General features: G+C 40.4%; 1 protein-coding gene across 1 annotated transcript in view; it reads right to left on the bottom strand.

Moving 5' to 3' along the window:
* mboat2a (membrane bound O-acyltransferase domain containing 2a) overlaps window positions 1-17,236 on the bottom strand; it is a 39,237-nt gene that overhangs the window by 15,636 nt on the left and 6,365 nt on the right. Inside the window, exons 2-3 of the mRNA XM_063908855.1 lie at window positions 5,147-5,292; window positions 1,873-1,950 (exon numbers count right to left, since the gene is read on the bottom strand). Coding sequence (XP_063764925.1) covers window positions 1,873-1,950; window positions 5,147-5,292 — 224 coding nt within the window. The remainder of the gene's footprint in view (window positions 1-1,872; window positions 1,951-5,146; window positions 5,293-17,236) is intronic.

Raw genomic sequence — 17,236 nt, 5'->3', positions numbered from 1 at the left:
TGAGTTCTGCGTGAGAGGTTGGCAGGAGATCTAGAGCTGCAAGAGATTAGAATAGCATGAAATATGATGCCTCGCAGCCTAACAAAGTGGTCAGTCAAGAGCTACACTAAGCCGGGTTCACATTCACACCCCTTCCCACAGTACACAAAAAAGACCTTTCTGCAACTCTATAAAGCTGTCACACTACGCTCACTCTATACTTAGCCCCAAGGGCCGGAAAACTGAGTGGCAAACAACAAATAGAGAAAACTAGTCCCGCCACAGTGCTTCTGTCCTGGGAATGTTCCAGACGTGCAGCAAGTGTCATTGTGGTAGGTGTTTTTGAAAATAAGTGTATATAATCAGCCTTATACTCATTCATTATATCTCCTGTCAGCAGTTTTATCATTAGCAAAGGCTACGGTGTGTTATTATATAAAAACAAGAAATGACTCTGAGATAAGAGATAAAGAAAAAAGATGTATAAAAAGAAACAAATCAAACTGAGAAAGGCAGAGAGAAAGCAACAACTTTCTTTTAAAAATAGGAATTTGACTGGAAAAAGAAACACAAAGAACAAATGCCGTGTTAAAAGGACATTTAATATTCCTGAGAAGGTGTTGTAAAATAGGGCAAGGTGAACGTTTAACCAAAGGCCTACTGCTACGTCTTGGCATATTTTTTAATCTGAAGCCTTAAATTAAACATTTACATCTCAGGCTTACATTGACAGTTTCCTCTTTTTCTTTTAAAGGGACCTTAAAATAAACAATAGAAGGCCAACGAATCCTAAGAAAAGAAAAAAGAATAATAAAACATTTTTATAGTCAAAATAAATCAGTCAGTCATATTTCTTTAACATAAGCATATAACATCTTGAAATATTTGAAAATCTTGTAACCAACACAAGCGCAGTTCAAAGAGCAAAAGCCAAAGAGACGCCAAAAGCACACGGCCCCATGTAAATCACAACTTGCTGCTGAGATAACAAGCCATTTGTTATGCAAAAACCTGAGGCAGTGGGTTCAACGTCCTCTGCAAGCATGAGCATGTCAGAGCGTCCTGCCTCTGTAGTACTTGTCTCCTCCCTACCCACCCTCTTCCGGTGGGGGTAGCGAGGGGCTGGCTGAACTTTATTTCCGAGTATGATGGAGGTGTGTGTGTTTGGGTATGGTAACAGTCACAGTTTTTTTCACTTCAAGAGCTATTGTAAAAGGGAGCACCTTATCTACAGACAACATGAGGAGCAGAACCCCAGGCTAAAAGCACACTAAAGCTGTTTGGTGTGTGTTAAACTTCTAGAAATAAAGTTATTCGACTTGTTGAAATGTAATGAAGTAAAACAATCATTCATGTTGAAGTACCATAATCTGTATGTTAGGTCAGTGTCATTGAGTTTTGAGTCCTCTCTTTCAGAGGGCAGCCGCTTTAGTGATTAATGTTCTGCTACAGTCTATTTAAAGTCCTCACCCCAGAGGGAACATCTTCTGTTTGCACCTGCACTTATAACCTTGAATAGAAAAAACAATCAAATAAAATCATGGACAATGTGTGTGCCTGTGTGTGCGTGTGCTTTTCTTGATAAGCCATGGTCACAGATGGGAGCCCGGGGGCAGAATCATCGTCATTGAGACCCAGGCTCGAATGCCTCCAAAAAACACGAGACTAACGAATAATGACGCAAATACAAGATTGGTCATAGTTAGCTGAGATGAAGCATTCACGTTATCCAACATTAAATCTTACATTTCAGAAGATTTTGGTTACTGACTTTGACAGATGTCTTTGTCATGCTTCAATTTTCCCTTTAAAGGTTTATTACTGAGGGATACAATGAGGCGTTTTACAATTCTGTGTGATTAGGAACCATGAGGCCCATATCTTTGTACTTACTTATGCATGTGCTCCAGGCCTACGAAGATCATAACACTGTAGGACAGACCACTCTGCACCAGGAAATGGAGGGAATACCTGCAAAGACACATACATTAATTATATATAACATTTTCTTAGAGTTGTCATTTACTGAAAAACATATTCCTTCTAAGACACATGCCAATTCCTCATTCTGTATTACGATCCACACCCTGATTTATAATCCAAAGCAGCTATTAGGAAGAGGAAATAACAGCATTAAGACACCACAACTGGTAATGTGTGTAACTAGGAATATGTCATCTGCTGTCACAGGGCCGGACGTGACGATCACCATCTCACCATGTTCCTAAATTACTTCCAAAGCCTTCCAGATGCAAGATTCCATACATCGCACCGTTACTTTGACAGAAGCATGAATGTGTGTGTTGATCAAACTCTGACTTATGTTGACCAATCTCTCCCCCTGTAAAAACATACACACAGGCATGCACAAACTCACAATTCAACAGCTACCAGATGGGTCTTTGAAGGGCACAGTGTGTGATGCTACCAACGTCAGGACCTCCAGGAGAGCAAAGATGCCACACTGCGTTAGCAGTGAGTCAACAAAGATGGTAAGGGCATCAGGGGTTGGCAGGGAACAAGGATCATAAGCGGGGCGAATTGAATGTGCTCAACAAATAAAGCAATGCAGTTATTCCGGATGAAGGGAGAGGAAAATAAATCAATAAAAGACAATATATCTTCTGACCGGTTAGCCTGTATCAATTAACATGATTGTTTTAGCATGTCTGCAAAAGCTAAATTGCTGAGCCCCAGAAGACAGAGGAAATGTTTCAACTGTTTCCTCCAGTGACATTCAAACACAAACATGTGCCTCTGACGGAGAGGGAATAGATCCTAAAATAAACCAACACTCTGCAGCAGATCCTCTAGGGCAACAGCCAGGTGCCCTCTAAGAAAGAACAGAGCGTGAGCAATGAAGGTTTAAAACATTGTGTGTGTGTGTGTGTGTGTGTGTGTGTGTGTGTGTGTGTGTGTGTGTGTGTGTGTGTGTGTGTGTGTGTGTGTGTGTGTGTGTGTGTGTGTGTGTGTGTGTGTGTGTGTGTGTGTGTGTGTTACTGTAACCTTGCTCTGCTTGAGAAGTTTGACAAATAACTACATCTGTCTTTTTCAATCACTCATCTCAACCTCTGCATCATAATATGGGTTTGGACAATTTTGTAAATCAGAAACTGAAGTGATATGAACACTATCACTCCTGTAATAGATGTCTGGCATGAAATAGTTAGCTTTAAGCACTGCATCAGGCACAGGAAGTACCATATACAAACTTAGTTAAATGTAGCTGCTTCTAGAGATTTAAAGGGGCTGTTACTCTCTTAATTGATCTGGCACTTAAAGCTCTTTGGCAGTCTTTCACAGACACACATTTATTGATTGTTTGGTCCATTTGGACAAAGAAGATGTCAGGATAAATCGCATTTTTCAAGATGAGAAGATTGATCTGACATCAGCAGGACAACGAGTCTTTTGTACAAAATAATTTCATTATGTTGTTCATTATGTTGTAATGGGGTATGCTTTTGTTTAAAAAAGAACACAATGTATGGCAGTGGCTTAGTCTGTAAGGGCTTCTTCGACAGTGGTCCAAAGGGTCGCCGGTTCACGTCCCGAATGGACCAAAAAAATGCAGTGAGCTGGTAGCTGGAGAGGTGCTAGTTCTCCTCCTGAACCACCGCCGAGGTGCCCTTGAGCAAGACACCGAACCCTGAAACTGCTCCCTGGCGCCGGATACCTGGCAGCCTCCCTGCTCTGCCACCTCTCCTGCATGTGTGTGGTTGTGTTTGTACATGTATATCCTCCCTGTGTGTGTAATGTGTATATAGACACAACAGAGTGGGGAAAGAAATTTCCCTGTAAGGGATCAATTAAAGTATATCTTCATCTTCTTCTTCATGTCCCTTTTCTCTCTCATGCAAAGCATTTTTTCACAGTGCCCATTCACAACTCAGTGAGTGCAATACAGTAATTTTACTTGTGTTGTCTTACTAATTCTATGTTGCAGTTCTTTATTTTAACACATCTTTCTGCTGTATTGCTAAGATGTGATTCAAATCTGGAGACACTTTCTTATTGCAGGAATAAGCCTACTGTATACCTAATGTCAAAATACTCATAACACTGGGGTTAAGAGAGAGACTCTCTAACATTTAGGAAAATAAGCAGCCTAACATTTCACTACAAGCATTTTAAGCGAATAAAATTGGGTTTAATGTAGTCAATTTTACCTGACACTGTCATGCGATGCTTGAATTGGAAAATCGTTTTTTCTCTGGGTCAGGAAATCATTTCTACTACATCACCTCTCCAGCCACAACAAACAACATGAGCCAACCACGGCTCAGTGTCAGTTGCATAATGTACACAAACCGTCTGGCGGCGAGGTGATGAAATAACACCATATCACCTATTACCCGAAGAAAAGGTAACATTTCACCTGGTTAGGATTTTCCCATTAGGTGCAGGTCTGAATAATGTTTCTGAGGTTTGCTATCCAATACAAACACACACTTGACAGCCCTTTGAGGCACTCTGCCAGAGGTACAGCGGGTTGTCTATTACAGGGCAATAGCTTTATAATTGGATATCTGTTACTGCTCTATCGACCTATTTGCTTGGTGCGGATGAGAGGACTGAGGACGGGTTCAGGGAGAATAAGAGGGGAAGGGCAGCGAGGGGGCTGGCACAAAAGGGAGGGAAGGAGGAGGACGAGGGCAGATATGTTACAAACAAGGAAAAGGGTGTATATTGATGACAGGAGGAAAAAAGTAGGAGCATGATGCTAATGCTAGCAAGCCCATTCTGAGAGACCAATGGACTTTCAATCTCTTCAGATTTGGCCTTTCCTTTAATCATTATATCAGGGACATTTAAGAAGGGCAGTCACAAAGTCCGTTGTGACTTCTGTTCCTTTCTGTTGAGAATCATTTTCATATGCAATTATCTGCACAAAGTTTGAAATGAATAAATGAACTGAATAAATGTTTTGAATAAGTTGCGTTCTGGAAATGTTTAAAATCACCAACTGAAGCGGACACTTCATTACACTTACTTGATATATGATATTTCATAAACCAATACCTGAACCGTGAGATTAACAACATCCTTCTAAACAATTCAGTAGCAGCATCATCATGTATTTACAATAGCATGAAATGAAGGAAGTAAGGAGTGTAAAAAGGTAGTGATGAGAAGTAAAGAGCTGATAAACAGCGGAGTGACTCACCAGCCAAAGCAGAAGAGAGCCAAGTAGAAACCCAGCAGAGTGGCCACCACATGTCTGATGAAAGGACTGGTCTTACTCGGGTGGAGGTAGAGCCGAAACCACACAGCCATCAGCAGGGCAAACAGCTGACATGCCACAAAGTTAACCTGCAAAGAGGGACACAGACACAGTGTTACAGGTGGACGTAATCATGAATCAGCTAGCATGTGCGGAGCTATGCCAAATGATAGCATTAGTGACACAAACAATATTGTTATCAGATACAGCAAACCAAACAAGTGACCTCTATATGAGGGACATTACATATGGAGTATTGTGACATTTTCTAAGATACATGGGATATAAGCAGAAATGTGAATGCACAACCACAATGTAAATGCCAGATGTCCATTGCTTGACAGTAAATGTTTCGTGAATGGTCCCCCAAGGTGTGAATATAATCACTGAGGAGGACATTGCTAATTCAAATAGAAATGTGATTGCCACAAGCAAACAGTGGTTTTCCTGAGAGTTCCAGGTTACATTTTTGTATAACAGTTTATGTATTTATTTAGTCTTTGTAGCTAGTTCATGGCTTCCTTTGCACATCCGAACATTTCTTTCTCAATGTCATTCCCTTTGAGACTCCCTTTTTAAAGTCTCTTCACAGTATCTACCCTAAAAATCAGAGCACTTTGTATGTATAAGCCAATGAGACAAATTGTTAATTAAGGTCATTTCTTTAATCAATTAATGTATTATTCTCATATAAAATAATAGATCATTGATCTGTGAAATTATGTTTTAGCGCACCTATACAACTGTGCGATGGGATTACCATTGGTGTAATTTTTATGGTCTTTACTTACATGTGAAGGTTTTCTCTAAAACACTCATATCAATATAGTGCTTCTATAGTCCTTCTATTAACACATGTATTACTGGGACTGACAGGTCATAGTAAAGCTGGGTTGAGACCTTGTTTCATCTCCTAATGTCTCCAAATGGCACAGCAAAGAGGCTTTACTCCAGACAATAGTGAGATTGCCTGATCCATCGACGGGTGGACAATGAAAACCTCTCTGTTTGATTAACACTTTGACTGTGGCCAAGTAGTAAAAAAATAATTGTATAATCACTTTTCTTTGAACCTCAATGGCAATCATCACGAGTTCAACAAAATATGTAAAGAAGAATTTATAAAGACTCAGAAAGACTTAGTTTATAAGCACATAGAAAAAGCATTCTCTTTTATTTTAGAAAATGATGCTCCAGTGTTATATATGTTATATATATATATTCCTTTAACTTAGGAACCTTCCTAAGTTAAAGGAATATCGGACCTCCACTTTATCTCCTCTGATCCTAAATCATATGGAGTAAAAGGGAAAGGAGGAGCATATACAGTATATTACGTCCTATTGATCTTTCTGGATTGTGTTATCCCGTAAATGTGATTAGCTTAAGGATTTTTAAATTACCTTCATGAGCAGGGCCTTCCTCTCTCTGTAGACAGTCTGGTTGATTATTGCTCAATCACATCTTTACTGTGTGTCATACACATGATGTTTCTGTGACTCAGTCATGATGTTTGATGTCTGTTGCTTTTAATGATCTATGTGCTTCACATGGCTGGGCTTTGAACCCCTCGCACCATCATACTACACATATATAAGCACAAAGTAAAAGCTTCCAGCTTTATTTCTCTCTGCTCTAAGTGAGCCCTCTGCACCTTTAATCCCCCTTTACACATTTAAATTACACACACAGAAACAACACACAAGGCCAATATGAGTAATTGCAATGCAGGATCAGTTTTTCTAGTGCAATGACATCAGCTCACATTTGTGGCCGTACACTGTCAGTGCCTTTTTTTAAAAACATGTCTAAATTATACAGTGTTTCAAGGCTAATAAGGGACAAAAGAGCAGCAGGAAATGCATAGACAAAACAGGACTAATAAACTGAATACTATAAAAGGTGAAATGAACACTAATCCACTATAAACCCTTCATGTTTGTTTGATGTCACGCTCAGCGATGCATGTCTGAAAGCACAATGGCCCGTCCATGTATATAGGTCATGTTAACAGATCCGTCTGGCCAGTTTGCAGTGAAAGGCTACAGACACCACGAGCACCATCTATTATCTATGGATCTTGCATGATTAATGAGAGAGAGAGAAAGAGAGAGAGGGACGGATATTGCCTTAAGTATGTAGGTCCTTTAGTCTGTATGACTAACAGATGTAGCAACAAATCATCTACAGCATTAGCCTAAATCATATCAGATGGCATTTGGCAGCGTATTGGGGGTTTTGTATACATGAATTCACAGCAGCACAAACACAAACGCAGCACAGGAGCTGGCCTCCTTTGTTCGGTTATTATCGTGGCTGGCATTGTTCAATATACAAATAATCCAGCTGGAGAACCTAAAACACAATTCTGTGAGCATGAACATGGTGCCCCTGTCGAGAGCTGAATGAAAAGCAAGCAACATCTAAGCTCTCCCTGGCCCTTGTTTGCTATCAAGGTGTGTCGTTTTAGTAACAGAACTTGTTTCCATGGTATCTTAAAGCAAACTACCAGTCATCAGTTTGGCAGTTCTGGAACAAAGGCAAAGAGCCCAACCCACACTTGTGTCAATACATGATAGTGTTTAGTCAGACCAGCTGCTATTCCCATCATTCAACCATAAATAATATACAGTAGTAAACAGGCTTAGTTTTAATCCAAATGAATCTCCTCCTCTTTGTGTAACTTGTTTTGCCGACTCACTTTGGGCAAACTCTATAGTAACAAATCTAGCAAAATAAGACCCAAGTTCAACTGCAATCGCCCTGTCTTCCTTCAAAGTGCTAAAAATAAAAAATGATGCCCTGGTAATGACAACACGTCACATCAAATAGAGCTCCTCTGGCTTCACTTTTGACGGCCGCCTCATTTCAAACAGCACTTACACAATCCACAGCTTTGGATGTCATTTCACGCTTTGATTAATTCAAGCTGCTCTTTTAGTAAAAAAAAGACATTGGTAGTTGTTTGACTAAAAAGCTGACTTGCCAACCTCTGCGCCCGCACACTTAATGAAAGACTGGCTCATTTTCAAAACCAGCAAACAGCAAACACTCATTACCTTCACTGACTTATCAATGTGAGCCACAGAGGCAAAAAATAGCCAGCAATGTCAAATAGTGAGATGGCTATAGGTATGAATCAAGCTTTGCCATGCATATTCATGTGCATAACCCACAGTAAAGACATCAACAAATGAAATCCTCACAAATCTTATATTGTTTGTTTTTTAAAGAATCAAAAAAAGAGGTTGTTAAGACCTACAGTACAGTGACTGCCTTGGCAGAGTAACAGAGTGAATAATCAGCCCTTCCCTGGATATCAGCACACGCTTTGTAAGGAAGGAATTTCATGTGGGAGACTGGAAGGGCGTGTCAGAGAACCTGTATTGTTCGAGGCAGATTTCAGCTGTGGGTGAAAACTTGAAAGCTGACTGTGTGGCAAAACCTCTGACACAGCAATTTATCTACTGTGAATTGTATGTTCTCAAGCTATTCGTGTGAAGAACAAGTTGACTATTTTACAATTTCAACATTTTCATTATGAAGTATAAACACAAAACAGCAGGTGGGTTCATGAAAAACCTGTAGAACAGCTGTTGATTGAACAGCTTGATGACTGCTGACTGGCAGGGCATCGAGGGTTTTAATCCAGATCATCCAAATCTAAACCTTCCAACATTCAAGTAGCCAATCTCCACTTTTTTCTCCTTCTGCAGGATTGTCATTTGAGCTCTAGATTACAGGACGGCTAGTCAGACACATCTGATGGAGACTATCATCTTATTTGGTTACATATACCTATTATACAGTTTATGGAATGCATGTCAACATATTTGTAGCTATAAGTAAACACACATGCATGAGCACACTTAAGTGTTTTGGAACAGATCTAAATTCATTTGATCCACATTATGCTGTGATACGGTTGATAGATATTGGAAATGAATGCCATTAGTTGAGACTTCAACTGTCAAAGTAAACACACCTGTTACTGAGGACAGAGCAGCAGTTATATAATGAAAACCACATGCTAGTCCACTCGCTACATTCCACTCTTAGATGTGATTTTAAACTGTGTGAACTGACAACACAGCTTCCCTACTGTGATTCTGCTCAAACATTAAGGACGCCTTTCACATAAATGCAAAGACACTCATGTGTGTAAACTGTTTCATAATGAAAGTTGTAGTCATTTTAGAAGATGCACTGCATGACAATTGAAAGGATTTGTTGTTAGCTGACAAGGTTAAATGTGTTTTCCCTCAAACTGTCTTCAGTGTTTTGATGGCAGTTTACTGAATAATCATTTCGCAATCAACGCCCTCCAGTGCCAGGGAGCGATGTTTCTTTACTCATAATACATGGATCTTTCATTTCATTATTGATTAACTCTGAAGTTAACTTCACCCTGGGGCAGGGCTGTTTTTGTTTTAGAATCTTGGGCCAAAAATCTGTTTGTACGAGTTTCTAAGAGAGCAACAGAAAAAAGAAAAGCTGAAAAAGGCTAAATTATATGAAAGGTGTGAGACAAAATATGTTTTGTTGGTTAAGGGTTCAAGTTATGAAACTATCCAATTACTAGCAAACTAAGGCTTGTCTGACTCTATCAAAGTTTGCTTGGCAGATGATAAAGACAGTTTCTTTTCACCCAAGTGAACAACCCCCACTGGCCCAATATTAACTCCAAGAGCTCAAATAAAACTCTCCAAAAAGGCTTAGCGAGGACACACCCTTTAGCTAGAGCAAGAGCTCTTTCCTCCCTTCCTCTGCTGCATCATTGCTTTATCTTCCAGGCGATAGTGTCGTAGCAAATCAATCCTATATCATTACAGTGGGTATGGATTTCTGTGATACAGGAAGTGAGACAGACAACATGCAGATGTTTGATGGGTGGCAGGCGCCAGTGAGCGATTAGCGCTTAAGGGCAATAAGCTGTCAGGCAGTTCTTCCTGCTAGCTGTGGCACAGGGCTCAGCTCAGCTTTAAGAAACTACATTATAGACTGACAAACTGGCAGAGGGGAAGAAGCTGGTGAAAAGGAGGGAGGAAGTCACTGTGGATGCTGTGGAAGGCAGAGATAAGCCAGCTTCCTGAAGCTTATTGTTGACGGAAATACAGTTTGCATGTCTGTGTGTGTGTAAGTATGCAGGAGAGTCACATGAAGGCCCTCAGGCAAAGAGGCCTGCCCATGTTTAGTTCATTATCACACAACTTCCCATTAATTCATTTTCTCTCTCGTTTTCTTCTACATGTGTTTGTAATGAAATTAGCACCAAGAGAAGAGCTTTGGCTACAAAGTATAAAGGGCACTCTACATATAACTTTTTCAACTTAAGTTCCTGCTTGTGTCTAAATCTGACTTATGTCACACTGAAGCACAGCTGCAGCAAGGTTGTGAAGAACAGGAAGTGAGTGATGGCGCAGTCGGGAACAGATGGATGACGAGTCATGTTTCCTCTGGGCATAGCTTTGTCTTTCCTTTTCCATAAAAAAAAAGATTAAGACTGTCAGCTCTGCTCTGTGAGGCTACACGTAGGCACAGCTGTGCTTTGAGCTAAAGGCTAACGTCAGCATCATAACTCACAACGCTGCTCACTGGTAATGCTAACACGCATGCTCAGCAGGTTTAACGTTTACCATGTTCACTGTCTTAAAGTTAAGTAGGGTTTACAGTATGAGCATGCCAGCTTTTGTTTACTACCATGCTAACATTTGCGAATTAGCAATAAACACAGATCAGTGCAGTACAACTCAGGCTGAAGGGTATTTCATAGACTATATTTTAGTGCTAAATGATAGTTCAATGAATCACACTGCAATCCATCCAATAGTTGTCACAATATTTCATTCAAAAACAAAAGGATCAATCTGATGGTGGCTCTAAAGGTAAAGTCACTATTAAATTGATAACTCATCTGTATAGAATGATGAAGATTTTTTCTGTCAATCCAGCAAATTGATGTCAATATACACTGCCTGGCCAAAAAAAAAGGTCACACACCCTAATATTCGTTGGACCGCCTTTGGCTTGTTCTCTGCATCGTTTCCACAAGCTTCTGCAAAGTATCAACATTTATTTCTGTCCAGAGTTGAATACATTTTTTTTTTAATCTGACGGGAGATTCGGAGCACTGCGCAAAGTCTTCTCCAGCACATCCCAAAGATTCTCAATCGGGGTTCAGGTCTGGACTCTGTGGTGGCCAATCCATGTGTGGAAATGATGTCTCATGCACCCTGAGCCACTCTTTCACAATTTGAGCCCGATGGATCCTGGCATTGTCATCTGGGGAACATGCCCGTGCCATCAGGGAAGAAAAAATCCATTGATGGAACAACCTGGTCATACAGTATATTCAGGTAGTCAGCTGACCTCATTCTTTGGGCACATAACGTTGCTGAACCTAGACCAGACCAACTGCAGCAATCACGGACCATAGCACTACCCCCACAGGCTCGTGACTTTTTATTTTGCCGAGCAGTGTATTTTTACTTTCTGGTTGCCCTCAATCAAAAGTCAGGGGCTATTTTATGACCATCCCTCCAATATTTAAGTGATATTTAAGTCTGGACCATAATGGAAGTAAAACTGACTGGCTTAAAATCAGAAACTTCTTTCAACTCATTGTTAAACACAAAGAGTATCAAAGTTTTGCTGCATTCATGTGGAAATTGGAAGGCCTATAAAAGAGGATAAAAACTGTTATCCAATAGTCTGAAAGGGGTCATGTCATACACATTGGAGGATCCTCATCTAACCAGACTAACGTGCATGACACTTTCTAACCTTTAGTTGTCTGTGTGAATATGTGTATGATCATAGGGAGTGAAGAAATTCAGGATCCCATGGGACGCTAAGACAGATAAATATCTCAATAGAAACGGCTTGTCTAACCTGCTCTCTGTACAGGCATGATACCTTTCCCATGGGAGAGCTCTTTGATTGGGTAATGTACACTCCTTCATAGGAACTTGCCATATATCCACAAGATTACGTATGATTTCTTTCATATATAATACTTGTCTCCTTCTCACTGTGCCTGCATGTTTAGCACCCAGAGACTAAATCTGTTCCTTTTTGCATAGAGCAGTATGTGGCTCCTCATCCAAGCCTTACTCACAGGCAACTGGTGGGTGCCTGTCTGTGCATGTGTGCCTGGCTGCATCTGTTTGTGTGTGTCTGCCCAAAGTGGGAGATAAATTTAGACGGTCATTAGCATAAAACCCTTTTTTCCATGTCATTAAGTCACTACCTCTCCTTCCCCTCCCACTCCCCCGGCACAGGCCATGTGACGCTACAGTCCTGTTCTGCACAGTCTCATTTCATTTCCATCAGCTGTGGTCCACAATGACTCATGCAGATTCAAGGCGCTGCTGCGAGAGGGGAGGAAGGGAGGGAGGAAGTAGAAGTCTTGAAGTTAATCTCGACTCGTGTCAAGGTCTGTATTATACTCAAAGAGTGGCTGTGTATGGTACACATACACAGTCCTCATACAGGAACATCCGGCTGTCAGCAGAATTTGTTTGAGGTGCATGCTGGGGAGAGCATTGATGTCTAATTCCTGCAGAGGATTAAAAACAGCTGATCATAAGAGTGTTTGCAAACGTTGGAAGGGTGTGGATGGAGCAGAGAGCGAGGATCAGTCGGAAATAGACTGCAAAATGTAGGGAAAGCACAACATTATAACAGGACAAACTATTACTTGCACTGTTTATGAAGCAATAACGTTTGCCTTCAACGAAAAGCCAAAAGGTACATCACAGTGCTCTTTCCTCTGCCAGTCAAGCCGATCCTTGGCTGGAGAGAAACGGGAGCAGCTGAGTGTCTGCCAGCACTCTCCCATATCCAAACACACACTCGCACACAAACACATGTGCACACACAAACACACACACACTCTGCAGCCAGACAAAGACAGGGGCAATGTCATGACTACTTTAGTCTTGGCTTATACATGTGGCAAAGTTGGCCATGGCTACAGGAAACAAACTGACTTGATCTACACATTATGAGAACAGTATTCATGTTCATAGCACTCCTACAACAAATCTCACCCACACAAATAAATCCAAGATGAAGATAGGTTTGACAATATACCAAGTTCTTCAAACTCAGTTCAAATCACGAGCCTCATTGGCACACAGATATGGCATCACAAAGGAATGCACTAATATATAAACACACACATGCAGTGGTAAAGCCTGCAGTGTGGCACTCTTCTTTTTGAGCTGATCCGCAGACCCCAGTCTGGCTCTACGGTTAGGCAGGCTATTAATAGCCAAACAATCAGCCATTCTTCACAAGGTAGCCAGCAGCACTGGGCCAGAACCACACTCGCAATATGTGTGCGTCCTTCTTATCTTGCAACACTCTAGCAAAGATCACAGGGCTGCTTTTGGTAAGAAATGTCAATGTTGTTAACACTGCTGGATACAGTGACCTTGGCTTGATGCACCCGAGCATAAAGAACATTTTCATCATTATAAGCCAAAATTCAAGAAGCCTGGCAGAGTTAGCCTTTTTGATTTATTCCAACTCGTAGCAAACACCTGTCAGCTACACAAAATATTTAAAAAGGCATCATTACAGAGAGTCAGACAAGCTGAGAGAAGAATATTTTTTAGAAACAGTCTGCACTTTGTCCAAATGAAAGATGCAGTCTGTTTAGCAATGACATGGTATTTTGTAGCAGTCAAACTAATACATTGTTTTAATAACTGCTGATTGATCTTCTCTGAAGTGTTTTCATTCCAAACGTCTCCTCCACAGTGCTGAATAATGTGAAGGCATAAATATAAGCAAGGAGCATTGTTTCATAGCTACCTTTGATATGCACATAAATCTTCGCAAACAACTGCCAGTGGTAAAGCCATTTGATTTATAATACGTCTTACTTGAACAGAGAAACATAGAAAAAGAGATACTTTTCCAAGTATTCTTCGGACATTTGGAGCCAATCCAGATATTTGCCAGAGGATACAGCTTCTGTTTTCTTGGGTTTCAGACATCAGTGAAAACAAATAACGGCATACGTCTATGCAGGTGTAAAATAGAGTCACTGGATACTGAAGGTTACACACATTTTACACATGCAGGTCTTGTGTATTCTGGAAATGTGCCCAGCTAGATCAGTATACTGTATAATAGAAATCACCAACTGCCCATGTCTTTCCTTGCAAACACTTTTCTGCTATTATTAAATGGGTAATATTAAAGCAGATGTTTAACAAGACTCATGCTGCATCAAGTAGATGACTCTAAAGGAGGTGGAAAATGAGTCAATGATTAAGTCATGTATTTGTAGTTTAAAGAAGCAGGTTGTCTTTATTAATGTTGTACTCCATGTATTCATGATGAACATAACCTAGTTTGTTTTTACAGTTTGTGAGAGTCGAGTTTGAATCTGTTCTGAGCTGAACATTTGACCACAAGTCATTAGTAACAATAGTTCCAAAAAAATGACACGGCTTACATTCATAACCAAGGGCACAATGACTGGACTTCTGCGGCATGCTTGGCCAGGAATAATGGATTGGTTGAAGAATGGAAGGTTCAAGAAGCCAAACTGCCACTTTGAACTTCTTACATAAGAAGAGAAATCAATCCTCATGAACAATTTGTCCCGTTTGTCCTGATTTGGTGGTCTAATCCAAGAGGCAAGAACTCCCAAAAATAAATAAAGCATAATTAATGAACACAAAGCCCCCTTGGGAATTAATACAGTTTATTCAATTCCGTCCACAGGAGCTTGACGGATTTGGCAGAGCTGCCTTTTTTTTGCAGCGTAAAGCAGGACATTAGTGTCTCCCAAACAACTGCCTGTTTGCACCTTTTTGAGAAAACTTGCAAGTCATGAGACACAAGAAAAGACTAAAACAAAAAATGTCTGACAACACAAGACCTCAAACTATAAACATGCCATTTTCCACTGAAAGCACTCATTCTTCTAGCCCAACTAAAGGTCAGCGTTACCAGAGTGTTACTTACGGCATTTTATCTGCTCATTAGCTCAGTTTGAATCAGTGACTTTGTAACAATAGTGTGTGTTTAGAGGGGAAATGGCATTGATTCAAGAGAAGAAACTGAGAATATTCCCAGCATTGGCGAACACAACCTCGACAAAAAGAGAAAGCAGCCAGTTGCTATGATACAGCACAGAATATGCAAAAGGCGTCAATGGTGTGCTAAGAGTTTGGTGACAACTTTTAAACGCCACATCTTTACAAATGACTTCACACTCTGGCAAGAATCTGCAGTCAAGTACTCGGTAGTAAGTGTTGATCTAAAGTAGAGCATGCAGGATTTATAAAGACACAGGATAAAGTGTCACGGTACAAATACACTCAAAATCCTGTACTTAAAACCTTATAATAACGCTCAAGTATCAGAACTGAGCACAGCACTAAAGGCAGGAGTTGATGTAATGTTACAAAAGACTTTAAATGCTATGCCAATGTTACATAAGCATGTTAAGCCACTGACATTTGCTGGCTGGGCGAATTTCCCGTGGTTTTTCTACTTTGGTACTGCTCAGATATGTCGCGACTGACCGCATCAACTTTCCCAAAAGCCACTGGAAGATGTTTCGTCTGAAGCCGTATCCCATTTTACTAGTGGGATTTAGAGCAGGGAAAAAGAGTAAACGACAAAGACTATATTTGACAAGATGCATTTTGTTTGTTCATCCATGTACTATAAGCTTTTGAACTCTCTTGCTATTTCACAACTTACAAGAGAGACTGGGTGACACAGTTATACTGAAACACCTTTGGTGAGTTGTTAATTCATTGCGTTCACTTTCGATATTTAAAATAGCAGCAGATATAACTCAGCAGTACTGAGGTAGCTGGCCTGCACACATGGGTAGAAACAGCAGATATTTTTTAGATATGATGTTTGTACAGCCTTGTACTAGTAAAGATCATGAAGTGACTATAGAGAAATACCTATGTTAAACATTGAGTTGAATGGTATCAACCCTTTAAGTATGGATTATATAGAATTTAGTGGCACAGGTGACCAGGTTCAAGGAAATCGATGGCAGAAGGCCCTGAGGAATAAACATTGTGAATCAATTAAGCATTCAGCGGCTAAACTTTTCAGATGACAGTGCAACTTGTAAGGGATGATCAATAATAGATTGACTATTTACTGGAGCATAATGCCACTGAGAATTAAGGTGACAGAGGCTTGGTTACTGTGTCAGACCGTATAGTTGTCAATGGAAATACAAGTGACAGTGCAAACTCACATTAGTAAATATTCATGTCCTCTCATTTATATTGGATGCATCCCCTTCATCCTTTTGGACCCCTGACCAAGCACAGTGAATACACCAGAATGGAGCAGCTGTTTCACATAAGAGCTTTGCAGGGAAATTATAGACAGCTGGCCTGGCATGAAATTGAACATAAAAGCTAACAAATTTCATTTCAAAATGCTTAACTGCTATCAAAGTGAGAACTACACACATATGAACTGGGATAGTCGGATCATACCCAGAGGCAATTCTTCAAGGCTGGGCTTGCTTGTTAGCAATTATCTACGACATCAAAAGTTGCTTGGGTTGTAATTTCAAATCACTGAAATGTTTCCATGAAAAAATGTCTCTGTGCAGACTATGTGACGTGCCATGCAAACATTCAACTGGTACTATAAGCCGACTCTTAGAGTGCAGGACTTTTTTTAGCGCATAAACCAAATCCACCCTCATAACACGGCACACCATTACCAACAGAACCAATGAGTTAGTAAGCTGAGTCATGTGGACATCCACTTTCGAGGCAAACGTAGAGCACTTGATAGAAGAGGACTGACAGATGCACAGATATGCCTATATTTATCTACAGTATGACCCCCCCCCCCCCGCCTATATGTTTAGTTTGATCGTAGCACTGCAGTAGATACAGAAACCAATATTCTTTTTACATAACGCTAATAACTTAACACAGGCCTCCTTTGACATTTTATTGATGCTTTTAGTATAATAGCTTTGCAATACCATGACTGCTTTTAGGAAATGAAGCCACACCCATA

This window comes from Eleginops maclovinus, chromosome 19 (genome assembly GCF_036324505.1).
Source record: "Eleginops maclovinus isolate JMC-PN-2008 ecotype Puerto Natales chromosome 19, JC_Emac_rtc_rv5, whole genome shotgun sequence".
Classification (NCBI taxonomy): Eukaryota; Metazoa; Chordata; class Actinopteri; order Perciformes; family Eleginopidae; genus Eleginops; species Eleginops maclovinus.
This window is presented reverse-complemented; position numbering and strand designations above follow the sequence as displayed.